Genomic DNA, 20,359 nt, shown 5'->3' with positions numbered 1-20,359 from the left:
ATGATGTGATAGAGTTCTCCGTTCTTGGCGAAGTAAGGAGGGGGACCAGCAAAAACACTACCATGGACTTCCGGAGGGCAAACTTTGGCCTGTTCAGGACACTGGTTGAGGGAGTCCCTTGGGAGACAGTCCTGAAAGGCAAAGGGGTCCAGGAAGGCTGGGTGATCTTCAAGAAGGAAGTCTTAAAGGCACAGGAGCAGGCTGAACCCATGTGCCGGGGGGGGAAGACAACCAGCAGGGAAGACAACCGGCCTGGCTGAACAGGGAGCTTTTGCTGGGACTCCGGAAAAAACAGGAGAGTTTACCACTTTTGGAAGAAGGGGCAGGCAACTCAAGAAGAGTACAGAGATCTCATTAGGTCATGCAAAGAGAGCATTAGAAAGGCAAAAGCCCAGCTAGAACTCAATCTGGCTGCTGTTGTAAGAGATAATAAAAAATGTTTCTACAAATACATTAATGACAAAAAGAGAGCCAAGGACACTCTCCATCCTTTATTGGATGCGGGGGGGCGGGGGGAACATTGCCACCAAGGATGAGGAAAAGGCTGAGGTACTTAATGCCGCCTTTGCCTCAGTCTTTAATAGTCAGACCAGATATCCCCAGGGTATTCAGCCCCCTGAGCTGGAAGACAGAGAGCAGAATAAACCCCCTGTAATCCAGGAGGAAGTAGTTAACAACCTGGATGCTCACAAGCCTATGGGGCCGGATGGGATCCACCTGAGAGTACTGAGGGAGCTGGCAGAGGAGCTTGCCAAGCCACTCTCCATCATCTATCAACAGTCCTGGTTAACAGGGGAGGTCCCAGATGACTGGAGGCTTGCCAATGTGACACCCATCTACAAGAAGAGCCAGAAGGAGGATCTGGGGAACTACAGGCCTGTCAGCCTGACCTTGGTACCAGGGTAGATTATGGAGTGGTTCATCTTGAGTACACTCAACAGGCATGTGCAGGTTAACCAGGAGATCAGGCCCAGCCAGCATGGGTTCATGAAAGGCAGGTCCTGCTTGACCAACCTGATCTCCTTCTATGACCAGGTGACCCGCCTGGTGGATGAAGGAAAGGATGCGGATGTCATCTACCTGGACTTTAGTAAAGCCTTTGACACTGTCTCTCACAGCATTCTCCTAGGGAAGCTTGCGGCTCATGGCTTAGGCAGGTGTAGTTTTCGCTGGGTAAAAAAACTGGCTGAATGTCCGAGCCCAGAGAGTTGTGGTGAACGGAGTTAAATCCAGCTGGTGACCGGTCACAAGCGGTGTTCCCCAGGGCTCAGTTTTGGGGCCAGTCTTGTTTAATATCATTATCAACACTCTTGATGAGGGGATTGAGTGTGCCCTCAGTAAGTTTGCAGATGACACCAAATTGGGTGGGAGTGTCGATCTGCTCAAGGGTAGGATGGCCCTGCAGAGGGACCTGGACAGGCTGGACCGATGGACCGAGGCCAGCTGTATGAGGTTCAACAAGGCCAAGTGCCAGGTTCTGCACTTGGGTCACAACAACCCCATGCAACGCTACAGGCTTGGGGAAGAGTGGGTGGAAAGCTGCCTGGCCAAAAAGGACCTAGGGGTGTTGGTTGACAGCTGGCTGAACATGAGCCAGCAGTGTGCCCAGGTGGCCAAGAAGGCCAACAGCATCCTGGCTTGTATCAGGAATAGTGTGGCAAGCAGGACTAGGGAAGTGATTTTCCCCCTGTACTCGGCACTGGTGAGGCCGCACCTGGAATACTGTGTCCAGTTTTGGGCCCCTCACTACAAGAAAGACATTGAGGTTCTGGAGCGTGTCCAGAGAAGGGCAACAAGGCTGGTGAAGGGTCTGGAGCACAGGTCTTATGAGGAGCGGCTGAGGGAACTGGGATTGTTTAGCCTGGAGAAGAGGAGAGTGGTCAAGCATTGGAACAGGCTGCCCAGAGAGGTGGTGGAGTCACCATCCCTGGAGGTGCTCAAAAAACGTGTACGTGGCACTTTGTGACATGGTTTAGTGGCCACGGTGGTGTTGGGTTGACGGTTGGACTGATGATCTTAGAGGTCCTTTCCAACCTTAATGATTCCTAGTTTTACTTTCATTAAAAAATAATCCAGCTACCAAGCCAGGAAACATGACATTAATTATTACTCTACCCTTAACTGGTTTAGTGGTTGACTTGGTAGTGTTAGGTTAATGGTTGGACTGGATGATCTTAAAGGTCTTTTCCAACCAAAACGATTCTGTGATTCCATGATTCTAAGAAAACTCTTCTAAAAAATGCCTACCATTGAGAGTTATTTTAATGCTAAAATAATTGTGAATATGCATTGTTTTTTAACTACCCAGCCACTGCGTCTATTCCTGTTGAGCCAAAGATTTTTCACCACAATTGATTAGAATTAGATCTAGCTCCAGTTGCAAAGAGTGGAATTACAGTGATTTTTTCTTGTGATATTGCAAGTTTCTGTGAAAGTCAATCAGTGGATGGGGTATGATTATTTCAGTACCAAACAGGAATTAAAAGAGGGAGCTGGGATGTTAATATGCTTGTGTCTCAAAGAGCCATCAGTACTTAAGAAAATATATTCATAGGGTCATTAGAGGCATCACAAAATTTTGTATGTTAGTCACCTGCAGGTGACATAGAATCACTCTGCTGCTTTTATCATAAAATTAAAACCAGTCAGAATTATGTTTTTTCTTTATTTTTAATTAATTTAAATTTCCTAAAAGATCTAATTATTTTCTTGCTATTAAAAGAACAAATATTATTTGTTAAAGCCACTGTTCTGTTACATCCACAAAACTATATTTATTACAAAACCAATCTTGCCTTTAACATCTGTGCTTTTGCAATTACCCTGTATTAGGTTCAGTGGAAATGCTTGTAAGATTCCACATTATCCCTTATTCTCTGGTTACTTGTATATTAATGCTTTTTATCCTTACCTGACCTTTCTAAAGCTCAGTTTAAACTGTAGCAAGCTGTGCTTTCAGATGTGGCAAACCTTCAGAAAGACAAACTCAGAAAAATAAACTTGACCCTCAAGCATCTTTGTTCAATTAAGAAGTCATACTGGAGTGGGTTGAAAGAGGTTTCAGGCCCCAACCCCCCTTTTCTTCAGGGACAGTCATGATTTCACTTTGCTGGGGTGACTCAGTTGACATTGAGTCTAGGAAAAACAGAGTAAAAAAGGGCTGAATTACTGTCACTGGAATTTTAAGAAAGCCTTTAACCCCTCTCAAAAGATAAAAAATAGTCATCAAAGAGTCTTTCAACTCTTTATATGACTAGTTAGAAGCAGGTGAACTTCAATGCCTAAACCTGAAGCTATACCGATAGAAAGCTGAACAGAAAAGTCAGATTATTTCAAACTGTAAGAATTTTAAACATATTGATTCCACAGGAATAGTGGGGTTTTTTTCCTGCCCATTAAACCATGAAGATATAACCCATCACTGCGAAACAGATAGCAAAATTAAGGAGTCTTTGTGCTCTGGATGCTTTTTGCATTAACACCAAAGCAGTGATGGCCCTTCAATCCTCAGGCACAGCTCCATCACTACTGCCATGGCTTGGCGGTTCCCACTGCTTGCCATCAAGCTTTTTCCAAGGAGTCTTACAGCACCTAACAACATTATGGGAACATATTTCACATGGGTGGAACTACACTTGCCACATAAACTGCAAAGATCCTTTTTGTTGTGGTTGTAACTGAGCATGGAGCAGAAAACCAGGCCAAAACTAGCTATTAATTCTATGTATTACTTGGATTCACTGGCTTTCTTGTTGAATATCTAATTTGTGTTAAATTCCCTGCTCCTCAGCCTATACTGTTAAGGTGGCATGGATTTTCCTATTGCTCTGCTGTCACAGGAATGGGTCCGTATTGATTTCAAAAACAATTACAGACTAGATGATCAACAGAGAGGTGTTTGGATGAATAAAGAAAGTGGGAAGGCCACTATGCAGATTTTCTCAGGCCTTTTGGGATACTGCCAAGGGCTGCAGCAGCCAGTACAGAATAGTCCCAAATACAGTTGACTCAAGTCCTTCCCAGACATTCCAGGAGAGGCCTGTGTCCTTCTTGTCTGCAAGTCATTCTCTAGTTTTTCAGGAGGCTTTCAGCTTGTCCCTGCCATCTTATCTGCCTAACAGGGATTATATAAGGATGAATGGTTCTAAGGTGTTCTGATTTTGCAGTTCTGAAAAAGTACATGTACGTAGATCTTGGATGTCTGCATGACAGGGAGGAACCTGCTTACTGAATTAGTTCATTTATACAGTCATGTGAATTCATCTATAAATACTCATTTGCCACACAATTAACCAACTTGGATGAGAAAATGTGGAGTATACAACAGGTATAGGAGGGAGGGAATTGTACTACATCTTTATTTTACTCTTTGAAGACATGATCCTGAAAAGCAGACTATTTTCAATGAACAAACTTTTCAACAGTTATAACTTTAGCAAATGATCATTAATTGTTGTGGTCTGATGAATGATGAATGACTGAACAGATATAACTTTAGCAAACATTCATTAATTGCTGTGGTTTGATGAATGATGTATGACTGAACAGATATGAGTATTGGGATTATTTGAGAAAAGTTTTTATTCATATTTGATAAATGTTTGTTATTAATTATCCTTCAAAAAATATACAGGAATAGTTACCTTAGACTGGTTTTATTCCTTGACAGCAATATCAAAATGGTGTAAGCTACCACCATAACAAAAATCTTCTTCCTGCTCACAGAATTCTGTAACCCTTCGTAATGGTAGTATATGAAAGTTAAATAACTCCTCCTGTATTTTCTTTCAGATAATGATATGTTGGGTGCAGTAATGTTAAACAGTGGTTCATGTGAGTTAAAATAAGGGAGAGTTTAAATGAAGAAAAAAAAAAGAATAATTTATAAAAAAAAAATTCCCTGGTGCTCTCTTTCTGGATGGGTGACAAGAATATTTATATTAGGAATAAAATTTTAAGGTATGGCTATTAAGATATTTTAGGGTTATCTTAAGGATATTAGCTTAGAGCTGAGGATGTGCTTTGAAGCAGCAAACATAAAAATAGGTCTTTCTGTCCATTGTGTCTGCCTACTGCTTTAAACATTTCACTGTCCTACAGAGACAGTATTCTTTTAGTAAGCATGTTTAAGGTATTAATTTAATATAGCTTTTAAAAAAACCAAGGATGTTGAGAGAAATACCCTCCTAAACCATAAAGAGAATAATAAAGATACACAGAACAATTTAATAGTAGGCTGGGTTTTCTGACTTAAAGCTTATGTCATAATTTGCTCCTCTGCAAAGTAGATACAAAGTATGTTTAAATTCTGCCAAAAGCAAAATGCAGGTACTAGTATCTTGTACCTATTCACTAGATCAAAGGCATCAGACAGGGAATGTTTTCAGTTCTCAGAGTGATCTCCCTGACAATGCCATACGCTATAATCAACCCATGCTAGAACCTAGAGCTGTGTATGGGGCTGTCAGGGACTTCGAGTCACAGTGGCAATCCACCTATGACCATTTTTCTAATGTCAGACCAATTTCCCAACACAGATCTTCAAATATGATATGCACATGTCATATATTTTGACTTAATAAAGACACATAAGGAGAAGACTCCTGGGTTTTTTGAGCATTATGAAACCTCTGGGGACCGCATGCCTGCCAACAGTTCAATTAATTGTGATACAGCATTAAAATAAAGTATAAAAGTCCGTAAATACATCCTCCTCCACAAAATAATAGCCTTGACCACATTTTCCTGATAAAACAGAAACCAGACCCAGATCTATTTATGTGGCTTAATAGATGCATAGCAAGTTAAATATTTAATTACCAATTTGAAACTGTTTATCAATTACAAGCAATACACTGTCTCTACTGCACAGCTCCGATTAGCTCTGTAAAACACAGAACAGGAAGAAAATAAAAAGGAATTTACAGATATTGGCTCACCAGTCTCATGGATCCTGTGCAGCTTGTTGAATTGCTATTTATTGATTAGTCTTATAATACGTTTGTATCTAATTCAAAGTTCGGGATGGGCTCTGAATAAGCAATAGGCAATGTCTGGTCTAAAAAAGGAACTATCCAGTCACAGAAATGGACTGGGAATACCGGAAGCACCATCTGTCCTGAATAATTACACATTCACAAACTGTTTTGCATAGTACAGTATTTTGTACGTTCAAAACCACTGGAATAGTGAGTAGAAATGCAGTTTGTCTAGTAATTTTATGAAATTCATAGAAACTTACTGATGGAAAAAATTTCAAGATATAAGCTAGTCCTTTCCTCCTCATCTGAGGTATGATTTCATAAAACCTCTGATTTTAGGGTTTCTACAATCTCCTTAAATAGTATGTGCCAGTGCTGGTTATTGTTATGGTTTAAAAACAGGATGTTTGTTTTACTACGTTGATCACCAGTTATATTTTCTTCCAGACTAGTTCCAAACTTCCAAATATTTCCATAGGTTGTGTTTTCTAAACCATTTACTTATTACACTCTCCTGCACAGAAAAGGTGGGTTTTTGCAAGAGTATCATATTCTCTATCTTTGCGTGTTTGTGGACTACTACAGCCCCCAGAATTTTTTTACACATATACTGATCTTTTTATATTTGTGCATTTGATTATTTTCTTCTGTCATGGTTTAACCCTAGCCAGGAACTAAGCACCACGAAGCCGCTTCCTCACTCCCCATGCCCCGGTGGGATGGGGGAGAGAACTGGAAAAGTAAGAGTGAGAAAACTCCTGGTTTGAGATAAGAACAGTTTAATAATTGAAATAAAGTAAAATAGTAATAATAATAATAGTAATAATAACATACAAAGCAAGTGATGCACAATGCAATTGCTCACCAGCTTCAATGGGAAGCTGGTTCCAGCTGGGATAGAGTTAATTTTCTTCCTAGTAGCTGGCATAGTGCTGTGCTTTGGATTTAGTAGGAGAAGAACGTTGATAACACACTGATGTTTTTAGTTGTTGCTAAGAACTGCTTATGCTAGTCAAGGACTTTTCAGCTTCCCACGCTCTGCCAGGTGCACAAGAAGCTGGGAAGGGGCACAGCCAGGACAGTTGACCCAAACTGGCCAAAGGGCTATTCCATACCATGTGACATCATGCTCAGTATATAAGCTGGGGGGAGTTGGCCGAGGGGCAGCGATCACTGCTTGGGGACTGGCTGGGCATTGGTCAGTGGGCAGTGAGCAGTTGCATTGTGTGTCACTTATTTTGTATATTCCTTTATCATTGTTGTTGTTGTTGTTATTATTATTATTATTTTCTCTTCCTTTGCTGTCCTATTAAACTGCTTTTATCTCAACCCACGGGTTTTACTTTTTTTTCCCGATTCTCTCCCCTATCCCACCGGGGGTGGAGCGTGAGTGAGCGGCTGTGTGGTGCTTAGTTTTTGACTGGGGTTGAACCATGACAGCTGGACTATTTTGTCATCTAATCTGTTTCTTATTTTTAATCCACAGTGAATATAAAAGTCAGAAATTAGATATAGTTTTAAAGCAAAAAAGAACTGACATTCATTTGAATTAAATATAATGTGCAATACTAAATGAGAATATAAAGGATGGAAAAGTACATCCTGTGATAGAGCAATTATTTTTGGTTTTCTTCTCTTTATTATTGCTGCTTATTGTATGATACAACTCCTTTCCTTTTTATAAGTGTCCACTTCCTGCCACATTTGCCAGCTAGTTTTACATTTGTCCCATGTATAGATCATATGTCTAAAAAATCACACACCCTTAAATGACTGAAGATATGATAAGTATAACATGAACTCTGAACCTGTCAATAAAGCAACTGGCTTTACTATACAACCTCAGCATTAGGTTTGAAGTAGGGTTTTGTAAATCTGATGCTTTCTTTGTAAGGACTACTCATGGCAGCTTCCATCCAAATTTCAGAAGTTGGTGAATTTTTATTCTCTAGACCTTTCCATTAGTTCATCCCTTTTTTATTAGGGAATCTCACTACCATTCAGTGGATGGGGCCTTACACTACGAGCAAAAAGGTCACACAAGAGAAACTGTAGTTTCTTAATAAATGACTGAGATATGCACTGTTTGAGCAGTGGTTATGGACATACTTCAGTAATACAATAAATCTTAAACCTATCTCAGTTTATAAGTGTGTGAGGTCAACTGTAGTAGTTCATATAGCTCAGATAATATTATGTCTTAAACATGCACTTTATTGCTAATAATGTGAACTAAACCACTTCTGTTTACACACCATAGGTTGTAGTGAAAAAGCAAAACATATATATACAGGTAATATTATTAAATGTACAAACTATTCAGTCATTTTAATAAAAAGTTTGTAGGGCAGAAGGTTGAGATTTAACTTTTCTTAACGCTCCTGGCTATTAATGGACAGTGGTTTCCATGAGCTAAGTCATTTCTTATTGCTTGGTCGGAGACTTTTGAAGAAAATTAGAGTCATATATGAATGTTCAGTTTGGAGAGAAACAAGCTGACAATTCAGGATGACTCACTTCAGATAAGAGATACAGACAGGATGGTTTATAATATTCCAGTTGCTTTTTTCTGCTGTTATTGGGATTTGCTAACTGATCAGGGACAGAATTCTGACATCTGGCCCTTTCAGTTAATCTTGTATTTCTGCAGCACATGCAAAGGAAGAGCAGCAGATAAATGTAGTCACTTCAGCAAGTCCATCAGATCTTATGAAGCTTGCACTCAAACAATTCTTGTCCTTCTCTGCCCATAACTCAACCCAGATCTCAAATGTTCAGCTATGGCATGACAGAAAGGGAGGTAACAGAGTTTGTAATGACCAAGTCTCAGCCACCCTTTCTGATTTTCTTCTCTGCTCCAGTCACCAAGCAAGCATAGCCCTCAAGGACTAGAATGTGTTAGTCACTGGGAGACATGAAGGTGGAAACAAGAATTTGTTTTGAAATGGAGTAAATGCAGATATGGAAAATTTACTCCAGTTCCAAATGCCTTACGCTACTCCCAGCCTCCTTTTGTTCTGTAATTGTTCAATCTCATATTCTTTCATTCTCCCTTCTTGTGTTCAGGTTTCTCTGGTTTCTATTGTCATCTAAATGTAGTTTTGAGGAAGACTTCTTGAAAGTATAGTATAGTCCTCTTTCCAACATCTTACTAATCTTTCCATTGCCTCCTCCACTGTACCTCAGCTCATATCCCCACCGAAGCATTGGCAGTGGTATTGTCACTAGTTTGTACCTAAATTCTATTATACGCAGCACTGCAATCAGTTGCATAAAGTCTCAAGACTTATTTTGGCTATATGGGTATTCAAACATTTAACTTGTGTGCTCAAGCTGCACGTAGGTTGCTGATAAATCTATAAGCTTGGAATATTTTTCTTTTCTTTTGGGTAAACTCTATTGAAAATGCGTGCAGGTAAGAGAGTAATTATAGGTAGACTGCAGGTCTGGCTAAGGAATGTTGGACTTAATGTAGTTCCCAGCATGCTAATAAGGCACTTAGGTAAGTAATGAATACCTTTTAGGCTCTGCCACCTTCAGCAAAATATTTGTAGGCAATAAACCAGATTCATTACAATCCCTATTTTTTGTTGGTTTTTTTTTTTCCACCTTCTAATTATTTAGATACTGCACTTAGATCAAAATCAAATCTAATTTTCTTGCATCTCTGCGGTCATAAAAACAAAAGGAGCAAGGAAAATCAAACATAAGAAAACTGCAGCAGAAGAAATATATACACAGGACATTTTTCCAAGTTTTTATACTCAGCAGGTCTTTGAAAGCAGCTCAGCAGGCTGAGTAGCTTTCATGAGCATTTCTTCTTAGGAATCGAGTGATTTCTAGAGTGACTCTTTGCTGCTTTAAAGTGTATGCTAGCTGCTACTTACTTTTTTTTAAAGCAAATTAAAAGAGCTAGTGTGTTTTGTCATATTCAAAACTACTGATGCAACATTATGGTAGTACTCCAGGTGAGTACTACAAGCTTGAATGGTTATCCCCTGAAAAAAGTTTTCTTTGCATGGGAAAGTATATTTTTGCTTTCTGTGTTTTACTGTTTGTTTCCCAGTATGCACTTTCTTCACATTAGCAGAACATTAGAGAGTGTTTTTGATTCATCAGCACAAGAAGCGCTGAATCGGTGGATCTAAAGCTTGTAGCATGTTAAGATTTTACTACATTCTATCTCTGGCTAAAAAAAAACCGTTTATTAGAGAATGGCTCAAGCAAAAAAGGAAAGAAAAGGAGCAAATAAAAGAAACTTGAATTAAGGCTGAAATAAAGTTAGTTTTCAACCTGGGCAGGATGAGACCTTAGACCACACTTGGGTATGCTGCTGCCTTTTGTGCTTTGCCTGTCGCAAGGGCAGTCTGAGGTGAGATGTATTGCTGTTTATATTTTTGCTTTGAGAGCAATTCCACTATGTCATGTGTAATGGTGGTTATTAGCAGCTATGGCTCACACACACACTGTTCTCTTGTCCTCTTTTGCACCTTTATTTTTATTTTCCTGGGAAAATGAGAAAGGTCAAATGCTTTCTTGAATAGCTGACTAAATATCTTCCTTAGCTAAAATGGCAGAAGATGCCATCAGGCAAATGCAGCTACAGCTGGGAGGTTTCATTCCATTTTTGCCCTGCTCGTAAGACTAAACATGTCATTGGTGCTTAATGTCCAGTGATTCAGGAGTTGGAACTTGAATTAATTCTCAACATCTTTGTTTGCACTCCAGTGTAATGCACAGTAGGCTCCTCTCAACTCTAGCGTATCTCACTCTCCTTTTGAATATAATGGCAATGCTGACCTTTTAGAAATAAAATGGATGGGGATATTTCTGAAGTCAGAATTAGCACAGATGTCTGAATTTAAATCAATATATTTGCCAGAATAATAAAATAAGGTAAAAATCAAAAGCAACTTGAAAAGAAAAACTGCTTTCATTTCACTGTTCTTTTTGAAAGTAAGAAATCAGAGACAAGGGAAATCACACACATACGAGAATATTAATATGCAATTCATCTTTACATCCTTTCTCATATTCACTGATTTTCTTCCACTGAGAAATAAAACAATATATATGTCTAGAAGAATGTATTTTCCTGCTTAGTTAGTAGGGTTAAAATTGCTATTTTTATTAAACGCTGAGTACTTCCTCATTTATCATTTTAAATTCCATTCTGTGTTTCCAAGGAGATAGAAATTTGCAGGAAAATCATCTGAGAGTCTGATTTGTAAGCCTGTTCTCTTTAATGAGAGTTGAATGTGCCCCATTTTAAAGAACAAAATAAATTTGGAGCTGCTGTAGTAAAGAGGTTGGGACTTCGAATTTCATTTCTGTGCAGGCTTCCTTTCTGCCTCTGGAAGTTGGAAGGGGATTGTAAAACATTCAAATCAGTATCAGATTATAATTTAGTGGCTCAGCTGTGCTGTTTTCTACACTGAAGGAGGACAGCAAGTTCCCTCGCCCACCCACCCCTCGTAGTAGTGGCTTTCTCCTGACAGTTCTAGGTATTTCTTGGAGGACAACAATGGACAGTAGACGACAACTTATTTTTCTTCCTGTGTGTTTTTCTCCAGAAATACTAAAGCCTGGATGGCTGCATAGGTATTTAAAAGCCTGTAATTGTTCAGGGAAGTGCCAATGCTAAGTTCTAAACAGAGATATCCTTCCTTTTTTCTTTCTGTTCATAAAATCCTAAATGAATCTGAAGGTAAAGAGATCTGTTGTCTTACCTGAAGTAGTCTTCACCACCTCAGTTGTATTTCTTAATCCTGTAAAGGAGAACTGGTAAAGCCTCCAGGACCTGGTGTCCCCCACCTCCACTGAGCTGCGTTTCCATTGGTAAATGATCTCTTCTCTTGGGTAGCCATCTTATTGTAATGGAAAATACAGAATGCTTTGTTTCATAGTCATTGCTAGGATTTTAGTGTACTTTGGGGAGTAAAAATACTATTTTCTATTTCTGGAAAAAACTGGAGAAGCATATTGCAAGTAAATTATAGACCTTTTTTTCAAGTTACTTAGTAGTGCCTTTTCCTTAATGTCACATTTTGTTTTATTTATTATAAATTAAAATAACACTTGAGATAAATTTTTCAAAAATTAGTTTTCCACTTTTGTGGACCCAATAGGATGCAATTTTGCCCATCCTTCAATTATGGCTAAAAAGTCTGCTGCTGAACCAGAAATTCACACCTTGACCTGACTGCAAAATGTCAAACTCTTGACTCCAACTATTGCAATAGTAAAACACTCATGCACAGAGAGAAAGTATCAGGCCATAAGACTGATGCTGAAAGTAAAAATTTCTACTGTTATGCTAAGATAGAAGCATAAATTAATCACATAGGTCCCATAAATTGTATCATTTTTTTTAATATAGCATTTCTCAATTATATTTGTGTACATGTGTGATTCACGTACTTGAAAATAAGATCAAAATAAAACTGAAAACCATTAGACTATGTCTAGTTAAGAACATAACCCTTGCTGACTCTAACTATGTAAACATAAATTTATAGTAACTGATTCAGTGTGGGTCAGAAAAGGGATATTTCTAAGCATGTTACTTACAGCTTGAAAATTCCAGGGGGCAGGAATGGGCATCCATTGGGAAGTTGTGTAACTGTAGCTGACACTCAGCATCAATTGTCAGCCTGAGGAGAAAGAGATCAGGATATACAGATGCACTTGAGAAGTTTGTCCTGAAAGCTACATCATGGCAATCAAAATGAGATTCTTACTAATATGGAACCTGACTATGAAATATGCAAGTATTTTATATATATATATATGTAAAGCAAAAGTAAACTGTTGATATGTATGTATTAAGTTGGATGTTCCAAGCAGAGGAAGACATCACGATTACTGATAAGCAGTGTTTCTTTTTTGTTTACATACACCCTGATTGTCTACTTTCTGGACTGTGTGATAGAATAAGGTATTAAAGTTCTGTTCCTATGCATCCGAAATGGTGGCATTACCCATGACTGGCAAATCCATAAGTAGATATACAGGTCACCTCATGAACAGTGACAAATCTCTGTGTCACAACATGCCATAATGCACTAGGGAAATGTATTTTATGTGAAAAAAATTCTATTTCAGAAATTATGGATGGGACTCCAAATTTAGACATCTGCATCCAAGAGAGCCATCTAGACTACCTTCCTAGCTAGTGGAAAGGCACTCTGAGGATATACTTCATTTCATTCCAAAATAAGACATTTAAATTAAATCAGAAGAAGAATGTACCGGGAAGTGTTTCTCTCCACTGAATATCAGGAGAGTCTCCATGATAACTCAGGTGGTGTAGGTGCTATAGATCAGGTAGAGACATGTACTTTTAGAAATCCAAAATTGGATGAGGTGTATCCCCTGATGTGCCCTCTAAAACTCTACCATTTTTCATTCAGTCCTTTAATTGTTGCTGGCCCATACATAGCCCCAGCCCTGCCATGTCCTGCATGATTCTTGGACTTTGGAAAGGAGGGAGGAGGTGAGGTGAGAGGGAAAAAGGAAAAGGAGAGAAAAAAAAAATAGCAGAGTGATGTTTATTTGTTCCATGAGTCTCTTAGAAAACCATATGTTTCTGGTCTTTGCTAATTCCTGGGTGTCTGGATGAGCTGTGTTTGTCTCCTGGCTCCTGCAGGTAGGTGCTGCATGCACATGACTCCCTGAGTCTCATACTGTGGGATGCAGAGAGATGCTGTGACCACTAGCCACCAAGTTAATGAAGTAAAAAGGAAACTTTTCTGCATTAGGGATTTAGGAACAAATCTAATTTCCTTTGAAACTAAGGGAAGTTCTGTTTGTGACACAGAAGGAGAGATGGTTGGACTGGGTGATCTTAAAGGTCTTTTCCAACCTAAACGATTCTATGATTCTATGATTCTGTGTGCTAATATTATTGCCCTTTCTTTCTCTTCTCATTTACATCATCTTCAGTTGAACTTCAAGATAATCATAATATGGATCCAAAAAATTATTAAGTTCTTCCTTCAATATTGCCTTTTCTCTGGTGAATATATTTAACACTGTTTGAATTCAGGATAGGCTCAGATTTACTGCTGGTTTTTATTTGTTTTCTTTTGTGGAATTGAGTAGATTTCATTCCTCAGCACAAAACACAATCCAGGCTTTGAATATCTCCAAGCATGGAGTTTTCTAGGCAACCTGTTCCATTGTTTGACCATTCTCATAGTAAAAAAGTTTCTTCTTATGTTTAAACAGAATTTCCTGTACTTCAGTTTGTGCCAATTGCCTGCTGTCCTATTATTGGATATCACTGAGAAGATTATGTCTCTGTTTTCTTTACCCCCGCCCCCCAATTACACATATTGATAAGATCCCCTGAGCCTTCTCTTCTCTAAGCTGAACAGTCCCAGCTCCCTCCCCACACATCAGATGCTCCCAGCCCTTCAGCATCTTAATGGGCCTTCACAGCACTTGTTCGACTAAGCTCATATCCCTCTTGTACTGGGGAGCCTAGCACTGGACCCAGCACTCCAGATGTGTCTCACTAGTGCTGGGAAGAGGAGAAGGATCATCTCCAGTGACCTGCTGGCAGCGGTCTTCCTAATGCAGTCTAGGATGCTGTTTGCCTTTGCTTCAAAGGCACTTTGCTGGCTTATGGTGAATGTCCACCAGGATGCCCAGGTCTTTTTCTGCAAGGTGCTTTTCAGCTGGTCGGCCTCCACCCTGTACTGCTGCACAGGATTATTCCTCCCCTGGTTCAGCATGACATTTGCCTTTGTTGAACTCTATAAGATTCCCGTTGGCCCATTTCTCCAGCATGTTGCAGTCCCTGTGAGTGGTAGCACAACCTTATGACATACCAATCACTCCTCCCAGTTTTGTATTATCTGCAGACATGCTAAGGATGCACTCTGTCCCATTGTCCAGGTCATTAATGAAGATGTGAAGATGTTAAACTGTATTGGCCTAGTACAAAACTGGGGAGTGCACCACTAGTGACTGCTTTCCAGTTGGCCTTCATGCCACTGATCCCAACCCTTTGAGCCTGGCAGTTCAGGCATATTCAATCCACATCAACGTCCACTTATTTAGCCCATAGCTGACCCTCCTCCACCAAAGGTAAGTCTTCCTTGCTCCACTTTTCTACCAGTCTCAGAGACCTAGGATTGCTGAGGGCAGGGTTTTATCAGTAAAGACTGAGGCAAAGAAGGCATTGTATACCTTGGCTCTTTCAGTGTCCTTTGTGACAAGGTCCCCATTCCCATTCAGCAGTGTGCCCACATTTTCCCTAGTCTTGCTTTTGCCGAGGATGTATGTGTAGAAACCCTTCTTGCTTTCATGTCCCTAGTCAGATTCAACTCCAGATGAACTTTGGCTTTTCTAACCCTGTCCCTGAGTGCTCGGACAGCATCTCTGTATTCCTCCTGGGTCACTTGTCCATGCTTCCACCTCTAATACATTTTCTTTTCACATCTGAGTTTTGTCAGGAGCATTATGTTGATCCATGCAGACTGCCTGCTAACTTTGATTGATTTCCTGCTGGTCAGGATGGGCTGAGCTTGAGCCTAGCGGGAGGTGATTGAGAAAATCAGCCGGGTCTTCTGGAGCCCTCTTCTCTTCAGGACGGAATCTCAGATCTGTGATGATACTATCACATTTCACTTCTAGATTAATCCAGGTTGAATCCTTACTGGTGCTTGCTGTGACTCACTAGAACAACTAAGTATACATTACTAACAGATAATTGTTTCTAAGTTCTATCAGATATATCTCTTTCTAATGAGAGAAATTGAAGGGTTTGAAGAGAAAGGTAATGAAATCCAAAGAGACAGTAGTATAGCTAAGTCCAAATTAAACATTTCAAAAGTGGACCTTCTTTATCAGACTGACTTTGGTTTGCACAGGATTTCAATTCTGATCATTCTCTTATGTCTTCTGGAGATGCAATGAGTAATGAATGTAAAATAACTATGAAATAATACTTCTTTTTGTAATTCAGACAGTTGCAACATTAAAAGGTTGTCTTAACCAAAGCTTCAGATCTAGTAATTAAAATTATAATGAGTGTACTTTTCTTCAAAACTTCATTTTTGGCACCCAATAAAACAAAAGTGGAAAAAACCCTTTGAAAAAAATGCAGTCTAAAACTCAGATGGTCTTATGTCTAACATCTTTGATTCTCTACTCTCATTTTAAATTATAAATTTTCTTGAACAAATGCTGTCTTTATCTATGTTTTACATAGAACCAAATATTATATCACATGTAAGAAAAAGAAAAAAAATGCACTTAGGATTTTTGCATTTAGGAAGTATCTTATGGTCATTGGGAATATGCTACTTGAGTTATATATTGCATATGTTACACTTAAATGTAGGTATACACATAACAATTATTGAAAAGATAGTTTTTAAAGGTAATCTGTCTCAAAAGAAAAGCTATACACGTGCCTGAGAAATCTGGAAATGAGCATATCAAGTTCAGATTCATGAAAATTTTAGTGGAACAGGGCATCTCTGTAGGTTTTGGATTAAACCTTAAATGACCAACGCCAAAATGATAATCCTTATTTTCATAAGATATTTGAGGAATGAAATGTTTTTGCAGGGTGGAGCTTCATCTAGTTAAATTGTAATCAATTCAGAATAAGAGGCCTTTGATGTATATAATACCTCCTTTCATACCATCTACTTAATTCAAGGATATTTCAAATTCATCATTTTAACCTAATAAAAAGGTAAAAGCAAATATGGACCAAACCAGTGGCAAACAATAAAACATACCTGAAAATTAAAATGAATTGTTATAACAATGCTTATATTTATTTTAGTATAGGAACGTGACTATTATGGAGAAAGAAAGTAAAAACTTTAGGAAGAAATAAAACTCTTTACTGTGCCAATATAAAATAAATTGCATGCAAGTAATATCTTCTAAATATTTCCCTTTTTCAGGGTTGTATGCATAAGTAAATAGGAAAAAACAATATGTTTTTCCTTCAGGTCAATGTCAAATGACCTGAATTCACGGGACCTTTCTCTTTGGCTTTCCCTAGAGAAACTGAAATTAAAGTCAGATATAAATACCTCAATGTGTATAACACTCTGCCGTCATTCCAGATCCTGAGCATCCTATTAGGAGTTGTTATCCAATGAGCATCAGCTTTCTTGGAATTTCGGAAAAATGTATCTGGTATCCAGATCTTCCCAACCATGTTGCTGTTTAATCTGAGCACTTTTATAGTGCTATTGAACTTCAGACGTCTGTCATACCACGTTTGGGCGAAAAATATATCAATTGTATATTCCTGTTGTGTTAACCAGAAATACTGATGAAAACATAGCACTCAGCATTTCACATAACTCCTGATATGCTTTCCTTAATTTCATATGAAAAAATTTGATACTAGAACTGATAAAAACAATTTTTTGTCAATTTTTGAGGGCATGGTTTACCAAAGATTATTGTTTAAAATCAATTTATTCTGTTATTTTCCCACTGGCAGGTGAAACTAAGATGCAATTGAGTGGTATATGCACCTTTCTAATTCTGTGTCTCCACACCTCAACCCACACCTGATCAGGTCCGAGAACAATTACTTACTCCCTTGGATCTAGGACAGGAAAAATTTGAGCTGACTTGGCTGCCTTAATTGCCTATGCCCCCCAGTTAATATTAGAGGTGGTGAAGTCCCACTTTCCCTGGCACCACTGGGCAGCCAGAAGCTGCAAAGGGAATTATAGAATGGAAAAGAGCAATGTGAGATTTCTTTCTACACATGAAAACTACAAGAATGAAGTAGACACTGTGCTAAGGCTAGACCATTTTCCCTCACCTGTACAAAGATATAATTAAATTTTTCTGTAGGAACTTTGGAAAGAGGAGAGGAGAGAGGATCTAGGCTTTTTTATTTTTATCTCTTGGTGGCAAGAGTGGTAACATCACTGGTGAGTGGCTTTCCTTATTTTGTAGCAATTTGGAAGCTCAGTTTTACAGGATTTAAACTGTCACAAAGCACTTGAAAGTAGAGCACATGAAAGTGTGAGGATATGTTAAAACTATTATTATTACGGTTTTTTCAGCATAGAGCTCAGTTTCCCCATCCTGTAGAGATTCATAGCTCATAAAGTCCTCACATCCATAATAATAATAATAATAATAATAATAATGAGATTTTAAAAATAATATAGGTATAGCATAACATTAAAACTAATGGAAGCTTAGTAACATCAAAAATGATGAAAGCTTTGTAACAGAGTGAACATTGTAGGAAAATTGGCAATCATTTACCTACCATATTGATAGCATTCACAGGCCCAATGCTATTTACATACATGTCAGTGTGAATTACTGTTGGTTTAACTGTAAGAGAAACAACAAGAATCAATAACAGGAGTGAAGGTCAAAATCAACTACGTGAAAGTCAAACACAAGTAAAAGATTATTATAGTACCTCTCTTGTATGACTATGGTTGCCTCACATTTAAATGTGCATGTACAATAAATATAAATTTGCAGCAATGTCTCCAGTTTGAAAGTAGTTGGAGACACTTTGAGACATATTCTTATATTGTTTATTCTATCAGAAAAAATTCACTTATGCTATGAGAACAAATACTGAAACCAGTGTTGTTAACTTAGAGTGAGTCATATCTGACTGAAAGTATGTATATTTTGTGTCAGATCACAGCAACACATTTGACAAAACACTATCAATGAAAGCAAACTTATTCTTTTTGAGATGTCTTACATCACTCATTTTACATTATAATGCCAAATGCAACATGACTGCTGTTGCCTGCAGAGATGGCTGTAGGTAAGTAACAATTTCATGAACCCAAAGCAAAAATAATACTTGAGGCTCTAAAACAGGAATGAAAAACAGTTGTTAGATCAATTTATTCTGAAATTACTCTATTGTAGCTTTATTATACATTTTGACTAAAACATGATTGTTTTTTCCCAGATGCTTTTACGAATGTTTAATTCCTTTCTGTTCTCTAAAGTCTTGGATTGGGAGAATAAGACAAATTCCTCTGCTAGTTTGCACTATATACCTACATTGAAGATTAAATACTCATGTTATCCCTCACTGTGAAAAATTCCTTAGTTTATAAGCCTCTATAAACTTGTTAGAAACAGCTTCCTTCATTAACCTTGCTGCTCTCTGCTTTCCTCTGCCTGCCTCATCCATGAATTCTCTTTGTGTTTTTCTGTAATCATATTACTGCTGTATCCTCTTCCACAGAGGTATTGTCTGACTGTTCTGTGCACACATGGGGCCTTCTCAAACTGACTTGCAGCAACTCAGGGAGATTTATCTCTTCGAGCTCCCTCAGTAATTAGTGGAGAGCAAGATTCCTGCAAAAGGTGATTCAGTCAAATAAGACCTCCATTATGGTCCAAGCTTGAGTCTATATACTTATATTGGCTGTGGGGAAAATCTAGGCAGGTTGGCCTTACTTGACTGCAGTTATCTTTTGTGAACTTCTTCCTTGTGCTCCATTCCCCAGTCACTTCTTGCCCTGCTGTGCAAGTGAGGGACCATGCCGCATGCAGACCTGCTGCTGTTAGAGGCTCTGTCTGTGTCCATCACCTCACGCAAGGATCAGGCTGTGTTATCCTCGTTTTGGCCTTCCTTTCCAATACATCATTTGTGGTTCTCTAACACCCTCACTTAGATATACAAAGAAGATAAATACTTGTTTTTTCATTCGCCAAAAGTTAAATTCCAAAATCCCTATGCAGGTGCATGATTACAAGCAGCCTGATTCAGCAAATCACAACAGTCTTATTAGATGTCTCAGGATAGATTTAACAATCTTAATTTATGTCAGCTTCCAAAATCATGCCTTTTTGTGCCACTGATGTTTTACTATATTGTGTTTTGTTTTCATAAATACTTTTAATGGATTCTGCTTCCTGTGTAGCATAATATGGTATGAAAAGTCTTTCTCTTCACTGCTTAATCAAAAGTGGTCTAAAAAGAAAACCAACATACCTCCTATGTCAGGTCTCAGCTTGTTGTCATATCCTTCCAGCAAGCCATTTAAAATAAGAGTGACATCACTCTCATGGACTTTGGGAGTCAAAACCCAAGTCTTATTTGAAGTGTAATCTTCATAATCATCATCTCCCTTTTGGGTGGAACTGTTAAAGAAATAAAAATGAAGAAATGGAAAGCCTTGAAAAATATGAATGTATAGGCAACATCTTCAGAGACAATGCATACATAATTCAGGGTTAATAGTACTGTACAAAACATTGAAAAATTGTCTGCTTTATAACAGGAGACTCACAGTAAAGATGTCACATAACAGTTGAGGCTACAGTTCACTTTAGCAACATTTCCTTTTAGTACAGTTGAGATCATATTCTGTCTATTCAAAGGAACATCAGTGCTT

General features: G+C 38.5%; 1 protein-coding gene across 5 annotated transcripts in view; it reads right to left on the bottom strand.

The window, feature by feature from the left end:
• GABRG2 (gamma-aminobutyric acid type A receptor subunit gamma2) overlaps positions 1 to 20,359 on the bottom strand; it is a 79,451-nt gene that overhangs the window by 32,703 nt on the left and 26,389 nt on the right. For 4 of the 5 annotated variants that reach the window (XM_075715523.1, XM_075715524.1, XM_075715522.1 and 1 more), the window contains exons 1-5: positions 19,957 to 20,110; positions 18,250 to 18,317; positions 17,042 to 17,262; positions 12,552 to 12,634; positions 11,711 to 11,848 (exon numbers count right to left, since the gene is read on the bottom strand). In XM_075715523.1, the coding sequence (XP_075571638.1) occupies positions 11,711 to 11,848; positions 12,552 to 12,634; positions 17,042 to 17,262; positions 18,250 to 18,291 (484 nt within the window). In that variant the 5' untranslated portion in view covers positions 18,292 to 18,317; positions 19,957 to 20,110. Of the gene's footprint in view, positions 1 to 11,710; positions 11,849 to 12,551; positions 12,635 to 17,041; positions 17,263 to 18,249; positions 18,318 to 19,956; positions 20,111 to 20,359 lie in introns of those variants that run through there. The other variant, XM_075715521.1, reaches the window with a different exon arrangement.

Source organism: Pelecanus crispus, chromosome 8 (assembly GCF_030463565.1).
Source record: "Pelecanus crispus isolate bPelCri1 chromosome 8, bPelCri1.pri, whole genome shotgun sequence".
NCBI classification, from domain to species: Eukaryota; Metazoa; Chordata; class Aves; order Pelecaniformes; family Pelecanidae; genus Pelecanus; species Pelecanus crispus.
Note: the sequence above shows the minus strand (reverse complement) of the source record. Positions and strands in the feature narration are given on the sequence as shown.